The 22,451-nt window shown below is 33.0% G+C and overlaps 2 protein-coding genes across 2 annotated transcripts in view; both read right to left on the bottom strand.

The window, feature by feature from the left end:
* LOC132745396 (probable leucine--tRNA ligase, mitochondrial) overlaps window positions 1–22,451 on the bottom strand; it is a 52,222-nt gene that overhangs the window by 6,096 nt on the left and 23,675 nt on the right. The window contains exons 13-17 of the mRNA XM_060734308.1: window positions 7,610–7,720; window positions 7,078–7,199; window positions 3,788–3,954; window positions 2,000–2,173; window positions 1,340–1,431 (exon numbers count right to left, since the gene is read on the bottom strand). Coding sequence (XP_060590291.1) covers window positions 1,340–1,431; window positions 2,000–2,173; window positions 3,788–3,954; window positions 7,078–7,199; window positions 7,610–7,720 — 666 coding nt within the window. The remainder of the gene's footprint in view (window positions 1–1,339; window positions 1,432–1,999; window positions 2,174–3,787; window positions 3,955–7,077; window positions 7,200–7,609; window positions 7,721–22,451) is intronic.
* Window positions 11,043–22,296, bottom strand: LOC132745397 (DNA topoisomerase I, mitochondrial-like). Its single transcript, XM_060734309.1, has 3 exons — window positions 22,042–22,296; window positions 13,907–14,056; window positions 11,043–12,050 (listed from the first exon to the last, which is right to left on the bottom strand). The coding sequence occupies exons 1-3, from the start codon at window positions 22,176–22,178 to the stop codon at window positions 12,014–12,016; spliced, it is 324 nt and encodes a 107-aa protein (XP_060590292.1). The 5' UTR covers window positions 22,179–22,296; the 3' UTR covers window positions 11,043–12,013.

The following is a 22,451-nucleotide window of genomic DNA, read 5'->3' as shown; positions in this document are numbered from 1 at the left end:
ACCCTGCTTAGTCACACTCCTTGGCTAGGCTATCCTTTTGTTTTGTTGGAGTAGAGGGAATGGGGTATAATTTTAACATCACAGTTCTACATAATAAAGTTTCATATCAAATAACAGACCACAAAGACTTACGGGTTTAGTTTTCATGGTTTTTGCTTCAAATCTATGTAACATTGGTAGCCCTAATGTAATACCCCCTCCCCCGAAATGGTATTAGGAGAACAATGATAGAGGACCAAAGATGACACCTTTTAAGCAATCATAAAGTATTTTGTCTATGCAATTCTGAACAAGATTTTACAAGATGTTTTACTTAGGAAATAGATATCAATTCTGAGTGCATTGTTGTAGAATAATGCACGGTTGGAGTTCAAATGCGTAGTAATATAATCACGAAGGCCGATAGGCCTGAGTGATTAATTACAAAGCATTTGGACGAAAAACATGCATTTTTTTTTTATTATACAATAATGCACAAAGAATTAATATCTATTTCCATTCTAACACGTCAAGAAAAAATATAATTATTATCATAATGTTGGACTTTATGTTTGGTGGTTAAATTTGTTTTCGCCTCAAAGTTTCCAATAGAAACGTTCTTTAAAGGCTGTTCCAATGGTATGAAAAAAACTGTCGTTAAATCTTCCGTATGTAGAAACATTTTGAGAATAACAAATTTTGAAAACGTTGATAAAACTGTTTGTTTATTTTATTTCACTCTCTAATTTTTCAATCGAAATAAAATTTATTAAAAGTAAAATAAATGTAAAACTTAACTCGTTTGCGACATTAAAATAGCGTACTTGATTTGATTGTTTTGCACGTGCTGTTTGGCGCTACATTGTGACGTCACGTAAACAATACTTTAAACGCCTGTACAGCGTTAACGACTGTATAAAAGATATTAGTGTTCGGATTCATTTTCTTAGTTAGACCATTTTCTTTCATTCTAGATAGTTTTCACAACAAAATTCGACAAAAAATTGTTTTTATTCATCAGATTTTTCAAATAAAATGGCGCCCTCAATGTGAAAATACACAGGGAGGTAATAAGAATGGCGAGTGCATTGTTGTAGAATAATGCACGCTTCGGGCCTTCTTTGTTTATATAGAAAAATGTCCGATAGTGTTAGAATTGAATATATACCACAGAGGCACAATTTTAACACCCTTGATTGAGGACCACTAGGAGATACAAATGTACTAAATATCAAATATAAATGTGCTAAGCTATGAAATTCTAGAAAAGAAGATATTTATGAAGTTTTACTGCTCATTATCATATACATTTAGGTAAAACAAGAGTAGAATTTTGATATGACACCCAAAGAATAATTACCTCAGGATCTATTCCATTATGTTTGGATTTCGACATTTTTTCATATTTCACTTCCACTTTCTCTCCTGTGTCCTTCTGAACATAGTTGTTACCTGGTAACAGAAACATAATATCATTTATAAACAGTGAAAATCTTACTTAAAAACTGCCCCATAATATTTTGTTCCAGTACGTTTTATTCTATTTACGTACAATATTCATGTGTTTAATAACAGAAACATTCTACATTACAACTCCTCCAAAAATCAACCATAACATTATGAAAGCAACATTATTTTACTTATTTAAATTCCATAAAAATATTTCATCAGATATAGTTCTATACACTTTAATGAATATATGGTTAAGGTAGTCTTACTGTAATGCTTTCCCGCCAAAAAAAATCTAACATTGGCCAATATCGTAGTAAATTGGTTATTTCAAGAACGTTATTTCTTCAAAATCTTGAATCTTGGGCATTAGATTATTTACAATCACTCATCCTATATCCCTAAGTACTAAATTCCGGTGATAAATGGTTAAAAATTATTGAATTCTGAATATTGTAAAAAAAATGAAGTTCCAGAAAAGACCGATTTATTACGATATTGGCAGATATTAGAAATTTTATGGCCGGAAAGCATTACAGAAAGACTACCTTAAATTCATAGCCATACTTACCCACTTTTTCCACATCACAAGGCTTAAGGTACATCCCCGTCTTCTGGACCTTGTAACTCAAACCTTTCACCATTCCCTGTGTCAGAAGGTTGACAAACGGCTCCCTGTGACACGATATACCCTGGTCACACAGGAAGTGACTGATAAATCGTGCATAGTATAAATGGAGTAATGCTGAAAGTAAAAATAAAGTAAAGCTGGTTGTTGGTTTGCAGGATCTTTTAAAACAAAACAAAGCCTTGATTTGTAGTATATTTAACAAATACTTAAAGTAATTGCCGGATACTGATATACATATGATATAAATGTTTGGTGCTAGAGTTGACAATTATTGGCCTTTTTTGTATAGGTTAGTGTTTATTAGTAAGCATTTACCAAATTAAATTGGTTAAGAATGGCACAGCCTTTTGACAAATTAAATTTGGTAAATGCTTACTAATGAACAATAACCTATGTTTGAAATTATTTTATAAACAGTCGATTTACTCAACTGGTTAATAGTGAGCTGATTTACCAAAGTAAACCAGGAAATCTGACGCTCTCCCTATTGAGCTAAGTGGGCTTAAGTAAGGGGTTAAGTAAGTAAACAAGAGCTGTCACAGGAGACAGCCAAGCTCGACTAATAAAATACTGGACGCAGTAAGGAGGACAAAACTATGAAAGAAAAACCAATTATGTATTAATTATGTATTAAGTTATAGTAAAAATATATCATTTGTTAACATAAATTTCAAGATCAAGGGGAATAATTCTAGAAAAAGTCATGCTAGAGTTATGAACCTTTCACACAACATGTGTGTAATGATAAGAAATATATATTTGAAGTTTGAAGTAGATACCTTAAAAAGTAAAGAAGTTATAATATTTCTAAAAGAAAATCCTAAGTTCAAAGAAAGATAAATCTGTAAATATTGCTTCAAGAGTTACGAACATTGTCACATAAAATGTAATTGATGATAAGGAATAAGTATTTGAAGTTTGAGGTAGATACCTTATAGTAAAAAATAACATTTTTCTAGTAAAAAAATCTAAGTTTATGGGGAGATAATTCTTGCAATATTGGTGCTAGTTATGAACCTTGCCACATAAAATGTGGATGATGATAAGTTACATATATTTGAAGTATGAAGTTGATCCCTTTAGAAATAAATAAGTAGCAGTAAAAAATAGAATTTTTTAAGGAAAATTCTAAGTTCAAGGGGAGATAAATCTGAAAATATTGATGCTAGAGTTATGAACCTTGTCACATAAGATGGGGAGGATGATAAGGTACATATATTTGAAGTATGAGGTTGATCCCTTAACAAATAAAGAAGTAACAGTAAAAAATAGTATTTTTTGAGGAAAATTCTAAGTTCAAGGGGAGATAAATCTGAAAATATTTGTGCTAGAGTTATGAACCTTGTCACATAAGTTGGGATGATGATAAGGTACATATATTTGAAGTATGAGGTTGATCCCTTAAGAAATAAAGAAGTAACAGTAAAAAATAGTATTTTTTAAGGAAAATTCTAAGTTCAAGGGGAGATAAATCTGAAAATATTGGTGCTAGAGTTATGAACCTTGTCACATAAGATGTGGTTGATGATAAGGAACATATATTTGAAGTTTGAAGTTGATACTTTAAGAAATGACAAAGTTATAGTGAAAAATATTTTACTGCACCAAAACTTTTTAATCTGAAATCTGGACGCGGGGCGAGTAGGACAGCTCTCCATATACTTCGTATAGTCGAGCTAAAAAGTAAATTTATAATAAACTAAATATACAGATAACATGCTGCAATACCATGTTCAATCCCTCCTATATATAAATCCACTGGCATGTATTTCTTGGCTATTTCTCGTGATACTGGAACTTTCTCGTTTGAATGATCTAAATATCTCAGGAAGTACCACGATGAATCCACAAATGTATCCATAGTGTCTGTCTCTCGCTTTGCTGGGCCACCACACCTGAAATATATACCTTTTTATAGCTACTTCTTTTTTTTTATCTTTTTTATAAACATTTTTATCTAGGAAATGGGACTTTTTCTAATTTTTAGATTTGTTTGGCTTTAAATCACATGGATGCTGTAAAGGCCAAATGGCAACTTCTAGTTTTACACATCAACAGAAACCCCTCGTGCCCCTCAGTGAATTGTATTAGACTGGGCAAATAAGTACACCTACAAGCATACGATATACTATCTAGATACTACCTTCTTCGCATTAAATTATCCAGAGTATAGCCGGACAAGACCTTACATAGGTGTGTGATCATCACCTGTAAAATCCCATCAATGTGGACAAGATAAAATATTGACTTTTCCATAAAGCAAATAAACACTTTCAATGGAATAAATTAGTGACTTGTATCTTAAACAAGAGCCCGGTTTGAGCCGGGTGATGCTCCCCGAATAGAATTTGGACACAGGAAAGTACACCTCTTATAGTTTCAGAGTACAAAGTGCAATAATTCCAAAATTAGACAAGGCAGAGTTACTGTTCTTTGCACTACACTTCTAATCAATGTGATCTATCAACCTACAAAGTTTCTTGATGATATCTCTTATGATTTCCGAGTTATGTCCCGGACAACTTCAAAAAGTAAAAATAAAAAAAGGGCAATAACTCCAGAATTAGGCAAGGCAGAGTTATGATTCTTGTGCACTGCACATCTTCCCATTGAGATATATCTACCTACAAAGTTTCATGTTCATTTCATTTTTCTTAAAGGGGAGATAATTCAAAAATGAGGTTTAACAGAGTTATGGTTCTTTTGCACCGCACCTCTACTCAATGAGATCTATCTACCTACAATGTTTTATCTTGATATCTCTTAGAGTTTTGTCCGGACAAAGTTCAAAGTGTTAAAATTAACAAAGGGCAATAACTCCAAAATTAGGACAAAAAGAGTTATTGTTCTTATGCACTGCACATCTACCCATTTAGATATATCTACCTACAAAGTTTCATGTTGATATCTCTTATAGTTTTACAGCTATGTCCTGGACAAGATTTTTCTATAAGGGGAGATAATTCAAAAATGAGGTTTAACAGAGTTATGGTTCTTTTGCACCGCACCTCTACTCCATGAGATCTATCTACCTACAATGTTTTATCTTGATATCTCTTATTGTTTTAGAGTTATGTTCTGGACAAAGTTCAAAGTGTTAAAATTAACGAAGGGCAATAACTCCAAAATTAGGACAAAAAGAGTTATTGTTCTTATGCACTGCACATCTACCCATTGAGATCTATTCACCTACAAAGTTTCATGTTGATATCTCTTATAGTTTTAGAATTATGCCCCGGACAAGATTTTTCTATAAGGGGAGATAATTAAACAAGAGCTGTCACAGGAGACAGCCAAGCTCGACTAATAAAATACTGGACGCAGTAAGGAGGACAAAACTATGAAAGAAAAATCAATAATGTATAACTATGTATTAAGTTATAGTAAAAAAATAACATTTGTTAAAATAAATTCCAAGATCAAGGGAAATAATTCTAGAAATAGTCATGCTAGAGTTATGAACCTTGTCACACAACATGTATGTAATGATAAGAAGTATATATTTGAAGTTTGAAGTAGATACCTTAATAAATTAAAAAGTAACAAAGTTATAATATTTCTTAAAGAAAATCCTAAGTTCAAAGAGAAATAAATCTGTAAAAATTACTTCAAGAGTTATGAACATTGTCACATAAAATATAATTGATTATAAGGAATAAGTATTTGAAGTTTGAGGTAGATACCTTTAAAACTAAAAAAGTTATAGTAAAAAATAACATTTTCTAGTAAAAAAATCTAAGTTGATGAGGAGATAATTCTTGCAATATTGGTGCTAGAGTTATGAACCATGTCACATAAGATGTGAATGATGATAAGGTACATTTATTTGAAGTATGAAGTTGATCCGTTTAGAAATAAATAAGTTATAGTAAAAAATAGTATTTTTTAAAGAAAATTCTAAGTTCAAGGGGAGATAAATCTGAAAATATTGGTGCTAAAGTTATGAACCTTGTCACATAAGATGGGGATGATGATAAGGTACATATATTTGAAGTATGGGGTTGATCCCTTAAGAAATAAAGAAGTAACAGTAAAAAATAGTATTTTTTAAGGAAAATTCTAAGTTCAAGGGGAGATAAATCTAAAAATATTGGTGCTAGAGTTATGAACCTTGTCACATCAGATGGGGATGATGATAAGGTACATATATTTGAAGTATGAGGTTGATCCCTTAAGAAATAAAAAAGTAACAGTAAAAAATAGTATTTTTTAAGGAAAATTCTAAGTTCAAGGGGAGATAAATCTGAAAATATTTGTGCTAGAGTTATGAACCTTGTCACATAAGATGTGGTTGATGATAAGGAACATATATTTGAAGTTTGAAGTTGATACCTTAAGAAATGACAAAGTTATAGTGAAAAATATTTTACTGCACCAAAACTTTAATCTAAAATCTGGACGCGGACGCGGACGCCGACGCCGGGGCGAGTAGGACAGCTCTCCATATACTTCGTATAGTCGAGCTAAAAACCAGGCAAAATAGAGTTATGGTTCTTTGACACTGCACTCCCCCTCAATGCCCTCTACCACTGTATGAAGTTTCAACAAATTATCTCCAAGGGTTTTCAAGTTATGCTCCGGACAAGACAACGGACGGACGGACGGACATACAGACGGACAAGGCGCCGACTATAAGAAATTTTTTGGGGAGCATAAAAAAGATATGAAACTATTCTTTAGGTTCTTAACCCTAGAATTCATCTATCTGACTTTTTGTGATCTGGCTGGGGCTAAACAAATGCACAAGATGGTCCGAGTTTAATTTTCTTCAGACACTTTTTTATGTCTTAATATTTTATTAGGTGAAGTGAAGAGCTTGCTATTTCTAGTCAGGAACCAACATTTAGAATGTTAACTGAAATAAAAAATTCATTTTTTTTATTACGTGAAACTGTTTGAATATCTGATTGTTAATCATACCTTTTTCTCTATCACTGTCATTTAACAAAACATACTGTAATTATGTTAGAACTACTTTTGAATCATTTGGGTTTTTTTTTTAACACAACAATACTTACTTTGGGCACTTCACATTAAGCCATTGTTCATCTTGTGCTAGGACTGAGCCACCTTTACTGGTAGTAGGTTTTGTTGTGTCCGGTAGGACCACAGGTAAGTCCTCCATAGGTACTGGCACAGTCTGGAAAAATGTATAACAGAACTGATATTAAATACAAGACAAACAAGGACACCATAGAAAGAAAAGTTTGGTTCAGAAAAGGCATGAAATTTCTGTTAATAAGTCAAACACTATTAGGTTAACAAATAAAAAAAAAATGGAAAAATAACACAACAAAAACCAAATATGGCAATAGCAAGTCAGAACCATATAGGAATAGTTGTTTCCATGAATGTAGGAAAGGTATATGTTCTAAGTCTAAAAAAAATAAATATATAGTTTTAGAGAAAAAAGGTACAAAAAATGGTACATTTAACAATCTGAAAACTGACACTAAAGTCTTATTTGAGAATACTCTCAAACACAATTAAAACTATATCAAGTTCTCAACATAATCCTTTCCATTTTCCAATCAAATACATCAATCCTACCTTACAAGTATCACAGTGTATAACAGGTATCGGTGTACCCCAGTATCTCTGCCGGGATATAAGCCAATCTTTTAGGTGCGAACTCACTTGCTCACCCCCAAAACCTTGTTCCTGCAAATATAAAATACCTAAATTTAGTTCATACATGTATAGCAATAAGAAATTGTCAAAAAACTTGGGCTTTCAATGTTGGCAAGGGAAATAATTGGGGGGGGGGGGGGTGTTCAGCAATACTAGCATGGAAAATTGTCAAAGAACCCAGTTATTCTTTCAAAATTAGCACGGGAATTGTCAAAAACAAGAGGGCCATCATGGCCCTGAGGTCACTCACCTGTATATAGGCCCCCCCACACCTGGGCCAATTTTTACCCAAGGGCTTTTATTTGTTTATTTGAACAGACTTGGTAGACACCCATAAGAAGATGTTTCATGCTAAACTCTAATTTCTAGCTCATTGGGTTTTTTAAAAGAAGATTTTTAAAGTTTTTACTATACACATATAGTTAAAAACAATGACACCCCTGGGGCAGGGCCAGTTTTGACCCCCGGGCTTTTATTTGAACAAACTTTGTAGATATTTACTTAAAGATGTTTCATGCTTAATATCTAAACTCTAGCTATTTGGGTTTTTTCAAAGAAGATTTTTTAAAGTTTTTTCTATACAAATATAAGGAAAATCAATGACCCCCCCCCCCCCCCGGGCGGGGCAAGTTTTGACCCCAGGGCTTTTATTTGAACATACTTGGTAGACACCAATTAGAACATGTTTCATTCTAAATATCTTAGCTCTAGCTCTTTGAGTTCTTTAAAAGAAGATTTTTTAAGTTTTTACTAAATGCATATAGGGAAAATCAATGACCCCCTGGGACGGGGCCAATTTTGACCCCAGGGCTTTTATTTGAACAAACTTGGTAAACACTTATTAGAAGATGTTTCATGCTAAATATCTTAGCTCTAACTCTTTGGGTTCTTTAAAAGAAGATTTTTTAAGTTTTTACTATATGCATATAGGGAAAATCTATGACCCCCTGGGGCGGGGTCAATTTTGACCCCAGGGCTTTTATTTGAACAAACTTGCTAGACATTCACTAGAAGATATTTCATGCCAAATATCTAAGCTCTAGCTCTTATGGTTCTTTAAAAGAAGATTTTTTAAGTTTTTACTATATGCATATAGGGAAAATCAAGGCCCCCCCGGGGTGGGGCCAATTTTGACCACAGGGCTTTAATTTGAACAAACTTGGTAGACACTCACTAGAAGATGTTTCATGCTTAATATCTTAGCTCTAGCTCTTTGGGTTCTTTAAAAGAAGATTTTTTAAGTTTTTACTATATGCATATAGGGAAAATCAATGACCCCCTGGGGCTGGGTCAATTTTGACCCCAGGGCTTTTATTTGAACAAACTTGGTAGACACTTATTAGAAGATGTTTCATGCTAAATATCTTAGCTCTAGCTCTTTGGGTTCTTTAAAAGAAGATTTTTTAAGTTTTTACTATATGCATATAGGGAAAATCAATGACCCCCTGGGGCGGGGCCAATTTTGACCCCAGGGCTTTTATTTGAACAAACTTGGTAGACACTCATTAGTAGATGTTTCATGCTAAATATCTTAGCTCTAGCTCTTTGGGTTCTTTAAAAGAAGATTTTTTAAGTTTTTACTATATTCATATAGGGAAAATCAAAGACCCCCCGGGGTGGGGCCAATTTTGACCACAGGGCTTTAATTTGAACAAACTTGGTAGACACTCACTAGAAGATGTTTCATGCTTAATATCTTAGCTCTAGCTCTTTGGGTTCTTTAAAAGAAGATTTTTTAAGTTTTTACTATATGCATATAGGGAAAATCAATGACCCCCTGGGGCGGGGCCAATTTTGACCCCAGGGCTTTTATTTGAACAAACTTGGTAGACATTCACTAAAAGATGTTTCATGCTTAATATCTAAGCTCTAGCTCTTTTGAGTTCTTTAAAAGAAGATTTTTTAAGTTTTTACTATATGCATATAGGGAAAATCAATGACCCCCCGGGGCGGGGCCAATTTTGACCCCAGGGTTTTTATTTGAACAAACTTGGTAGACACTCACTAGAAGATGTTTCATGCCAAATATCTAAGCTCTAGCTCTTATGGTTCTTTAAAAGAAGATTTTTAAGTTTTTACTATATGCATATAGGGAAAATCAATGACCCCCTGGGGTGGGGCCAATTTTGACCCCAGGGCTTTTATTTTAATAAACTTGGTAGACGCTTACTAGAAGATGTTTCATGCCAAATATCTAAGCTCTAGCTCTTGGGTTTGTTTAAAAGAAGATATTTAAAGATTTTTCTTTCGGTTGCCATGGCAACCAGAGTTCTGCATGGAATTAAATTCTTTGAACAATTTTTAAAGGTGACCACCAAAGGAACATTCCGGTGAAATTTGGATGAAATTGGCTCAGTGGTTTATGAGGAGATGTCATTTAAAGCAAAAGTTTACGGACGGACGCCGGACGAAAAGCGATCACAAAAGCTCACCCTGTCACTTTGTGACAGGTGAGCTAATAATACAGGTTTTCTATAAATATTGGTACTGAAAATTGTCAAAAACCCTTGGTTTTTCTTTTGTTTTTTTTTTATCAAAATTTACAAGGAGCAAAAACATGTTTTCTATCCATACTGGCAAGGGAAATTTTCACCGACTAACCTTTAACCTTATGTTTTCTACCAAAATTGGTAAGGGAAATTGTTGCAACCTAATGTTTACCACCTAAGAAAAGCAGGGGGCAGCTGCACACAAATAAAACTGTTTTTTACCTGCAAGCTACAAACTTATTATTTCTAAAATGCTTCCATTATCACAAAAATCTGCCGATAGCAAAAGGTACAAGGTCATGGCACAGATATGGTGTGGGCAATATTTTTCTATGGTCTTTAGGTGTAACATTAACCTTAGACCTCTGACCTTGAGTATGACACAACATCTCATGATGGTGAACATTTACATGTATATTGAGTAATACTGAAATCTTCCATGCACATAGATGATAAGCACCAGAAAATAAATCTTGAATTTTCATCATCTCTAGTTACCTTGACTTTGCACATATGGATCTGATTCATGGATGAAATGCTCAGCCTCAAGATGGTAAAAAATTACAATCTCTCTATTCAAACATTATCATATTAGATCTATTTACTTTTTTTATGGTGGGGGGAGGGGTGTGCATTATCCTCTCAAAAAATAATTAATTCATTCATTTATAAACATGAAAGAATTTTGGTTTATTTATTTATTTATTCTTTTATTTATTCATAAACATGAAAGAATTTTGTAATAATTTAACAAACAATTAATAAAAAGATTTTTAACTGACAATACTAAACACTTCTGACACTTTATTTTTTAAATCTGTATTTTTTTTTTTTAAACGCAAATGTAACACCTTTCTTAGATAAGAAAATTTCGTGCACTTTAAAAATGTAACATCCATTTTGTTCTTTCTACAGTGTACCATTCTAGTTTATTGCAGTGAAAAATTTGGACCCATCTTTTCTTTTCATAGCAAGGTCAACGGCTCACAAAGAGTATTAACAATTAAAACCTTGTATTGTTTTGTTTAAGTTGTGTAAACCAGGTCAACCAGTAACTATGTATTGTATCATAGTTTGGAGACCTTTCTAATGTAAATGTGAAGGGGAGGAAACGCCTCCTCGTACAAACAAGAAAGCCTCATGCTTTGATGCTCTTTCTATTACTTATCCCAGTGTAGCAGTTGGATAACCAATTTCACCATTTATATAAAAGTGTAAACACTGTAAAGAGATCAAAAAATAATTAGGATTAAATTTTTTAAGTAAAACACACGCAGAATCTTCATTTCTGTTATACATATTAAGCACTACACTATTTTTCATTTTCCAATGATATAAACAAAATTTCACAAAAAAATAAACAATTCTTTTATCTTTGCATGGTTATAAAAAATATTCAAATACAACAGATTTGAATTATTTCTATATGGCATGTTTCACTTTGAGTTGTACAATGAAGGTTGACACCCAATACTGTAAGGGTCATATCCTGACTTTCCAACCCAATAGCACGTTATTCAGCCATAAGCCTGTGCCCTAGTTGAACCATCAGCATTCTGTAGCTAGTTTAGTAGCTTCCACACGTAAAAGATTCTAATTTCCTGGCTGGATTCAAACTCACAGTGAAGGGGAGCATGTGGCTGAAGTCAAAGTCACAGTTACCACCACACCAAGTAGACTCTCTGGCGATATTCAAAATCACAGTGAAGAGGCACAAGTGGTTAAAAAGTGACGGTTACCACCATGCCAAATAGGCCTTATTTGCTACTGTCAAAACCGGATATCTGCATCAGTCATGACAATTGCCAACCAGAACCTGTCCCTCTGGGTCTTGTTACACATTCTCCACTGGTACCTTCCACTTTTTACACCTGATAATGAAAATAATATACTATAGCAGTATGGTACGACAACAATACATTTTTTTTTTCCTGAATCTATGATTAAATTTTGTTCTTTAAAGTGCAAATATTAAGCTAAAATTCTATATACATGTACCGTATAAGTACTTTTTTCTGCGGGAACTTTATTTCTGCTATTTCTGCGGTTTGTTACAACACCGCAGATTTAAAAACCGCAGAAAATTAAGCCATTCTCGGCTTTGTTTATGTATACATGTGTCGGAATTTCAGCAACCGGTAATGTCTAACTACATTACCTAACCATTAACATGTATCGTTATCGGCTTTTAACGGTATAAGTAGATTTTTCTTTCTGTCATGAATTAAAGATTATAAAAAATCGTTACTTTGCTTGTTATTTTTGTTGAAATAAATATCATGTTGGTATGATTTTTGCTCACTCTAAGCTTGAATTATTTGATAGAATAAAATGACTATAGTATATGAAGGTTGAAGGTGCTAAACAAGTCGAAATCTCGGGCTTTGGAGACAAATGACAATTCACTGCCGTATTTGCTGGTACACTGCAAGGTAAATCTAAATTTTCTCTGCCGAATATTTTATATAATTAAATGCTTAATAAAACTTATAATTTTTATCATTGCAATTAAATATTAAAATTGTGTTAAAAATGTGTTCATGTGCAGTGTATATCGTTGTTAATATGGCTGTTTCAGTTTAAAATATATTTAAAAACACCATTATCAAAAACGTGATAAAATGACCATTGTTTGAAATTATCATTAAAAACCTGTAATAAACACGCTTTTATGTACCACTATATTATGTGCGAATTTTGCCATTGTGTATTTTTCACACTTAACTGTAAATGTCCACTTAAGCGAAATGATTGAAATTCTTTTATTCAAATTGTGTTGATTTTTTTTTTCTTACAGGCGAATTTCTTCCGCCGCAAATAATCTTCACTGGTAAAACAACACGTTGTTTACCAAGCTATAAGTTCAAGTATTCATGTTGAAAGAGACTAACATTTGCAAGTTTTTCCATAGATTCTTTTCAATGTATATACATGCATGATTTATTTGTTGTGAAAGGAATATAATGAATATATATATAATGAATATAAGGACTATAATGAACCTATAAGATAGTTAAATACATGAATGCTTCAAATTTATACACATACAGTATTAAAATTGTTGTCATTAAATTTTGTTGTTCTTGTTTTCTTAATAATTACGTAATACCGGTATATAGTGTATACCGATACATGATGATTACAACGAAACACATTATCAGTCGTCTGCATTTTTACCGAAAGTAATGACATATCAACAAATCTTGAAATGCCGTTTATTGGTTAATTGTATACAAATATCATGATTTAAACGCAGAAATAAAACACTTGAATGGGAGAATGATGGCACCGCAGAAATAAGAAACGCAGAAATTTAAGACCCCTAATTTTAACGAAAATCGCAGAATTTTAAGACCGCAGAAATAAGTACTTATACGGTAATACTTAATAGTTCAACCTATAACAGAAACAGAAAATCAAATATTAAATATATTTCAAGACCTTTAATTCTACACAAACCCATTTTAATTAATCTCTACAAGGTGTGGTTCTATACAATAGAGAAAAACATTCTCTAAAGAATGTCCAAAACAGGAAAATCAAAATTGTTGCAGGCCTGGTTTTATTAAACCTGTACAATAATGGCAGTGGTTATTGCAATCTACCATAAAAAACGTAGCAGTCTTGCACTGGCTTAACCTGAATTCAACACCTAACATGAAAATGGTGAAATTATTTAAACCAGTTTTCAGCATTCTTTAAACTGAAAAGGAAAATTTCAGCATACCATGCCACGGAGATTCTAGGATCAAGGTAGTGGAGTTTAGAGGTTCCAAGGGCAAATTCCTTGTTCTCAACTTTAGTTGTTGCTTGTACCTCGAGTCTCGTCAGCTGTTCTTTTGCTTTGTTATATGCTTTCTCTTTCTTCTCATATAACCTAAAAAAAATATAAAAGGTTTTATAACAGACTATTTAATCTTATTCACTTGAATGGAAACTTGTTTCAGACATAAAAAAATAACCTTTCAACTTGTGGAGACATTATCAGGAAATTTATCTGAAACATGTTAACTAACAGAGACATTATAGTGTTGCAACTTCTTCATGAACTGATAATAACGTTATGGAAAAAAAATATCTCATGATGCACAAAGTTTATCAATCGCCTACATTTCCAGGGGTTCAAGCCCTCTTTATCAAGGAGTTTGCTGTTTATTTTATGAATCACATATTTATCTTCTTTTTTTCTTACATTTAGTTATTTACAAAAATTACAGGAAATGACATCATTGATGTCAACATTAGAAATTCTGCAAAGTGATGATTATCTTTTTTTGGTCAAATTTGCAAATCTGCATAATGAAGGAAAAGAGTATTTATCACTAACAGTGAGTGATATTTCATTCTGAAAATAATATAATTATGTTTTTCTTTGAAAAATATGATGTTTTAACACATTCTATATTATTTAAATAGACAGAATTATATAAATAATTAAGACTTATATCATCATGTATTTTTAGAATACATTGAAAAATCTTAAAGGGACATTACTCAATTAACTCTCATAACAACTGTTAGGAAAAGAAAGTGAGTTATTTCCCTTTCATTTCATTCAAAACCAAAAGAGGAAGTAAAAATAGCAAAATTTCCACCTAGCTGGTCAAAAGGAAAGAAACAGTTTTTGTTGATTATTTCTATGATACAACCTTCAAAGTAAGTTTAAAACTTTATTCTAAATACACAGTTTCTCATTTATATAAAATGAATTATGTAAGAAAGTAGTTCAGGCAATATTTTAGACAGTGTTTTTAATTTTTTTGTCTCCCTTTCATGAATCTCAAAAAAAAAAATTGTTAAAATAAATTATGTATTTTAATACATAATTGTTTTACATTATCATGTTTTTTACAATATATTGTAGTGTTATATAAATCTAAATTTCCACATATCTGGTCAAATGAAAAGAAATATTTTCTCTTGATTATTTTCAAGAAATTTAAATCCAGAATTCAAAGTAAATTTAAAACATTATATTATGTACACAATTTCTCATTTATATTGGATGAATTATGTAAGAAAGTATCACATGAATATCTAAATGAGTGTTAAATTTTAGTGTCTCTCTTATATCAAAATTCTGAGAACAAATATTCAAATTTACATAATAGAGAAGAAAATACCACAACCAAATAGAGAAAAATATGCAATATTCTTGATCAATTGATATCTACCTCAACTTATTTATTTTATGTTTCATAATGTCCAGATTCAGGGTCTCCTGTTCTGTTCTGTTCTAGGACACAAAGGACAAATAAATAAAAAGTAGAAGTATGTGATAAAATTAATTAAAACTGCTGACTGCAACATTTTTTCTGTATTAATATATTACAGAATGTTTCAAGAACCTGACTACAGAGAAAACTTATCATTGATGTTATCAGAGGTTTTACATGACATTGGTGTCAATGAAAGAATTGTGATGAGAAGTAGAAGAGGAGTCATGCTGATTGAGACTATGAGTAATATCAGGTGCAGGTTAACTGATCAAAATATAACTAAATATTATCTAGGGAGTCAAAGTGAAGGTACAACTACTGAAGGACTTAGTTCAGACTTTGATACACTAGCCTGTAGTCATAATGTCAATATAATACAAGACTGGTCAGAGTGGGAACATGGCAAGAGAAACTTCCTCATGATACAGGATGAGAACACTACCCCCGGGTATTGTTTCTTACAACGACTCAGACATGATGAACCTCTTCCTATCACTGTCATTCCTGATGAACACCATATTACTGATGGAAGAGGAAGAATATTGTATAAAAACACAGTGATAAATGATTTTCTTGAGGGTGCTCATCAGCAGCATGGACCATCTATTGCTGAACACGGCCAAAATGGATTATGTGATATAGACAGAGTGTTAGCTTTTCCATGTCAATCATGGCCTCAATCAGCATCAGGTTGGTTAGATAGACAGGGTATTGGCAGATGGCCAACACAAGAGATGAGAACATATGCAGCCAGTACTGTATGTTTTGTTGTTCCAACTGGAAGTAAGATCAGTGAATATCCTGAATTGGAATGGAGAATATCTACAACATTGACAGAAAGATGTCTTATGTACAATCTAAATATAACACAAATAAGGTGCTATGTACTATTGAAAATGATTCTTAAATCCTTCCTTAATCCTCAGGATGAAATCAACATATCAAGTTTCATGTGTAAAACAGTTCTTTTACATTGTATAGAAAACACAGAGTCGCGAATATGGAAAGATATCAATTTATTTACATGTTTAACATACTGCTTATTGGAATTACACAGTTGTGTACAGAATGACTGTTGTTCACATTTCATTATACCGGAAAATAATTTGATGGCAGGGCAATTTACAGCTGAGACAAAACATGAACTTTCAAAAAATATTTGTGATTTTATACAGAATGATAGACAATGGTTACTTAGTATTGATATTGATGATGTCGGTCAACGACTTCAAGTTAAACTGAACACGGTACCACATGGTGTTTATTATTTTCCTTCTTTTCTTGAAATATATGAAACTGTTACAGCATTTGCATATATAAACATTGCGAACACAATATGTATACAGCATAAGCTTATTTTAAGACATTTTCACAATAAAAACATTAGAACAATAAACCAACATAAGCAACAAATAGTTCAATTGATGAACTTCAGTGATAATGGTAATAGATTTGAACAAGTTGCATTCAATTTTCTAGCACCTTTTCTTTTCACCACATATGGTTCTACCCTAGCATCATCCAGCATTGGTGAAAATAATCAAGTGTCACCTCAAGCATTGGTCTGGCTATCAGCTGGTTTAAACTCAGATATCTCATCTAGCAGACTTAAATTGGCTTCAGTGTTCTTCAGTACAGGAGATATGGAGAAAGCTGAACTAATTCTTAGACACACAGAGCAACAATATTATTCTTATCCTGTTTTATCTATCTGTTGCTGCTGGCAGCCGCCACTAACAGTATCAGCAGAATTCAAGAGGGCATGTAATGAACAAAGTGAGGACTGTATCAAACATATTACAGCTTTTTGTGTCAGATTTATACAGGGAGAGATCTACTGTGTTCCTCATGAACTACAATATGAAATGTTCAGATCTACACACGATGACATGATACACAGACATGCATATAAAGACTGTTGGATGGACTGGGCTGTAGTTGATTCTCTACCTCTCCTGTACTTCCTACAATACAAGATCTATCGTCATCTACAAAGGCATCAAGATCAACAACAAGCACTTTGTAAACTTATAAGAACCATAGAAACAGATAAAAACCTTGGACATAGAGAAACAGCTCTAAACATTTTAGGACAATGTATGGAACAAGAAAACAGACCTCAACAAGCATTTAAATGCTACATGCTTTCTCTTCGACAAAGGGCAAGGAACAATGCAGCAAACTTCCATATATGTAAGCTCCTTTCTGGCTTAATGGTTAGCCAATAAAATGGGATCAAAAAAAGAAAGTATAAAGACTTCACCTTTCAATGATATCAAAAAGTTTAAAGGACAAAATATAGGCCTATTATCATTATTTTGAAACACAATTAAGCATGTTTAATTGAAAGAATGATTCCAACTTCATTGACTTTGAATATCTGACTTTACATTTAAGAGTTAGGAGCCTCTTGTGTAGAGGACCAGTTTTGCTCGTGAAAATGTATTTTAAATTTTGGTTTATAAGGTAAAGTTTTTTTTCCAAGCTTTTTTATACAGTAGTTAAAACAGTTTTAGCTAGTCTTCTATTGTTGGCAGTTTTTATTAAAAGTCTTGTTCTATAAATGTATCTTGTATATAAAAGTCTTGTTCTTATTTTATATTTTGTACCCCGTACAATACAAAACAATACAACCAAATTCATTGAATTTATATCCCACCACCAGTTATTACTTACACAACAACTGGAGACATAAGGCTTTATTTATATATTTATCATAACATAAACAGTAATATTCTTTATACATGATAAAAATTTAGGACAATAACAATGAGATGCAAATTGCCTTTTTGTATTGATGGTTCCCATAGTTTTTTAAGAATCAATCCAGCAGTTGCAAAGAAATAGCAATATTGCTCTATAATGCATTCTACATAACTGATCAAATGCCATAACTCTGTGATGAAGGGTCTAACCTAAACAAAGCAAGGATATGCGCATCTCCTCTTGGTATAAATGGTTCCCATAAAGTTTAATTGAATTCCAGCCAGTTGTTGGAAAGAAATAGTTCGGAAACGATTATTGCTCTATATGCTTACTGCATAACTAATCAAAGGCCATAACTCTATGTTGAAGACTCAACCGGAACAAGTTCATGATATGCGCAATTTCATCTCAGCATTGATGGTTCCCATAAAGTGTCATTGAATTCCTGTCAGTAGTTACAGAGAAATAGGGCGTAAACCATTATTGCTCTATATGCAAACTGCAAACCTAATCAAGGGCCATAACTGTTCAAAGGTTAGACCAAAACAAGGCAATGATATGCTCATCTCATTTTTTTGTATTGATGGTTCCCATAAAGTTTCGCTGAATTCCAGCCAGTAGTCGAGAAGTAGAGCGGAAACAATTATTGCTCTATATGCATAACCAAGGGCCATATCTCTTGTGTTGAAGGGTCAGACTGCGCATTTCCTCTTGATATACCTTTTGTTGAATTCCAGCCAGTAGTTGCAAAAAAGAGGGCCATCATGGCCCTAAAGTCGCTCACCTGTATATAGGTCCCTCGAAGCGGGGCCAGTTTAAACCCAATGGCTTTTATTTGAACAAACTTGGTAGACACCCATTAGAAAATGTTTCATGCTAAACATCAAAGGTCTAGCTCGTTGGGTTAAATTTTTCAAAAGAAGATTTTTTCAGTTTTTTACTTACACATATATTTAAAAACAATGACACCCCTGGGGCAGGGTCAGTTTTGACCCCAGGGCTTTTATTTGAACAATCTTTGTAGACACTTACTAGAAGATGTTTCATGCTTATTATCTAAACTCTAGCTATATGGGTTTTTTCAAAGAAGATTTTTAAGTTTTTGCTATACACATATAAGGAAAATCAATGACCCCCTGGGGCGGGGCCAATTTTGACCCCAGGGCTTTTATTTGAACAAACTTGGTAGACATCCATAAGAAAATGTTTCATGCTAAATAGCTTAGCTCTAGCTCTTTGGGTTCTTTAAAAGAAGATTTTTAAGTTTTTACTATATGCATATTGGAAAAATCAATGACCTTTTGGGACGGGCCAATTTTGACCCAAGGGCTTTTATTTGAACAAACTTGGTAGACACCTATTAGAAGATGTTTCATGCTAAATATCTTAGCCCTAGCTCTTTGGGTTCTTCAAAAGAATATTTTTTTTAGTTTTTACTAAATACATATAGAGAAAATCAATGACCCCCTGGGGCGGGGCCAATTTTGACCCCAGGGCTTTTATTTGAACAAACTTGGTAGACACTCACTAGAAGATGTTTCATGCCAAATATCTAAGCTCAAGCTCTTTGGGTTTTTAGAAGAAGATATTTAAAGTTTTTTCTTTTGGTTGCCATGGCCATCAGAGTTCTGCATGGAATTAAATTCTTTGAACAATTTTTAAAAATGACCACCAAAGGAACATTCCTGTGAAGTTTGGATGAAATTGGCTTAGTGGTTAATGAGGAGATGTCATTTAAAGTAAAAGTTTACGGATGACGGACGATGGACAGACACCGGACGAAAAGCAATCACAAAAGCTCACCCTGTCACAAAGTGACAGGTGAGCTAAAAATAAACGGGAAACGAAATTCAGACAGACAGATGAAGGGACGGAAGGACACAAGAACAGATGGACAAGCCCAAAACAATATCCCCCTCCCTAATCCATCCGGGAGCCCTATATCACTCAACTGATTTCTAGAAAAAGTCAGTACTCTTAAATGCTAAAGTAGTTCATTAGGTGGGATCAATTTGGATCAAAAGGGCACTTAATCAATTTTATAGGTGTTTACTAGGCAATGCTAATATAATAGAAGATTTTTTTGTTGTTTTACTATATACATGGAAGGAAAATCAATGACTCCCCCCTCCTCCTCCCACCCCCAGCGGGGCCAATTTTTACCAAAGGGCTATAAATTTGAACAAACATAGAAGAGATCTACTTTTAGCTGAACAAACTTGGTAAACAGCCATTAAAAGATGTTTTATGCTAAATAGCTAAGCTTTAGCTTTTTGGGGTTTTTTTTAGAAATTTTTTTATTTCTTTTTGTTATCATGGCAACCAGACTTTTGCATGGAATTCAATTCTTTGAACATTTTTTAAAGGTGATCTCCCAAGGAACATTCCTGTGAAGTTTAGATGAAACTGATGGGCACAAAATTTCAATCACAAAAGCACACCTTGTCACTTTGAGACAAGTGAGAAGTGAGCTAAAAACAAGAGAATTTCATTAATTTGACCTTGACAGTCATAATATACAACATGTTTGTTAGGCAGCAAGTCTGCTTTGGTCCATATACATTGTATAAATCAAATCCTTACATAAATAACAAAATTAATTTAATCAAAAGTCAATAATTTGAACTTGATAGTCAAAGTCATTTAAAGCTCAAGTTCAACCTTTTTAGAAGGTCTCCTCCAAAAGGTTATTTTGTCAAGGTATGAAGATTATCCAATTATTAATTACCAAGTTACAGTCAATTATTAATGAAAATTCAATAAGTTGACCTTCAAGGTCAAGGTCATAATGAGCCAAGGTCAATTTGAGTTTGATATACATGAAGGTTTTATCCTAAAGAATGTTTGTCTAAATATGAAGTTAATCTATTCATTATTCTAACATGACCCGCATTTTTCAATATTGAATATAGAAGAACCAAAATTTTGGTTATTATGCAATAAAGTCACAGTTGACGTTCTATATTTAGATATGTGACGTAATGATTATACATGTGACGTAACTCTAAAACAATCTGGCACGCTGAAAATAAGTACAGAAACAAATCAGACGCAATTTTGCTTTAATATCAGGTACAGCAGTATTATCTACGTATTAGGCCATCCTTAAAAAAATGTTTGTTTGCAGTAACGCGACCGACTCACAAAATTGGCCCCTACTCAAAATTTTTTTTCATGGTCTGGGTAAAAAAATTATTTTTTTTTTGAATCAGAAAATTATGCCTTGTGCTTTGTTTTCGTTCTTTTAAAGGTTAATAGAAGAAATAAAATGTAGGTCTTATTAAATAAGAATTCAGTTAACAATTTATTAGTTTTTACCAGATTATCAAAGCATATATTTTCCAGCATTTTGAAATTCCATGTTTATTTGGGAGTACAGTTCAATAAAAAAAAAAAAATCGACCTACCTACCCACCTTGAAAATTCTGGGTCGGGTTACTGCAAACAAACATTTTTTTAAGGATGGCCTTACCTGCGTATCTATACATTTGTGTGGACGGATGTCCGACCCAATCAGGATTAAGGGCCATTTCTATAGTTATTTTCTTTTGTTTAATAGAGGGCCATGGCCCCTTATTCTATTGTTATGGAATGAAATTTATTGTTCTTTTTTGTTCTGTTTACAGTTAGATGGCCCCCTATCCCTATTCCGTAGTGCAGACAGACAGAGGGAAAACCTAAAGTCCCCTCCAGTTAAATCGGTAGGGGACTAATAAGCCTTTACCATCAGTATCTAGCCGAGTCCTCTTAACATCCTTGCAGTCTGACCAGGCCCTAAACTGTTTTGTATTTTGTTATTATAATCCCTTCAATTTCATATAGACTTATCCAAATTCAAAGCAGGTCATATCCATTACACAAATTCAGCAGGTTCGGATTAATGATTAAAAATTTAACAGATTATTTTTCTTAACAATTTAGCTAACAATATATGTACCTGCTACAATTGATTACAACATCCTCTGGCTGTATTCTTCTTTTCAACAAACCCTGTTTAGGATTATCACCTCTACCTCTAAACAGACCAGGAGACTCTGTCCTGAAGTTTCCAATCTTTTCCTTGTGACCATCCATTATGCAATATCCATACTCTTCTTGTATCCATGCCTTCTCTTCCTTCAACTTCTGTGAAAAATAAAAAAAAAATTCAGTTACATAAGTAATAGAAAGAGCATCGAAACACGAGGCTATTTGATTTGTACTAGGGAGCATTACCATAGTCCCTGTGTATAAATCAGATTGCAGAGTGTTTTGATGTTCTTTATCTTTTGTATCATAGTCAAACATAAAAACACGTTCCCTGTTGTCACAATATGAAACTCCAGAAAAAAGTAACCAATGAACGAG

Source organism: Ruditapes philippinarum, unplaced genomic scaffold, assembly GCF_026571515.1.
Source record: "Ruditapes philippinarum isolate M1 unplaced genomic scaffold, ASM2657151v2 ctg2328_1_1_1_1, whole genome shotgun sequence".
Taxonomy (NCBI): Eukaryota; Metazoa; Mollusca; class Bivalvia; order Venerida; family Veneridae; genus Ruditapes; species Ruditapes philippinarum.
This window is presented reverse-complemented; position numbering and strand designations above follow the sequence as displayed.

Excerpts from the sequence above, each read along its gene's own strand:
- LOC132745397 (XM_060734309.1), bottom strand. The coding sequence starts at position 22,178 with ATGGATGGTCACAAGGAAAAGATTGGAAACTTCAGGACAGAGTCTCCT. Across the intron at positions 14,057-22,041 it reads GTTGTAATCAATTGTAGCAG|GTTATATGAGAAGAAAGAGA; the intron begins GTACATATATTG and ends TATTTTTTTTAG. Across the intron at positions 12,051-13,906 it reads CCTAGAATCTCCGTGGCATG|GTGTAAAAAGTGGAAGGTAC; the intron begins GTATGCTGAAAT and ends TTTCATTATCAG.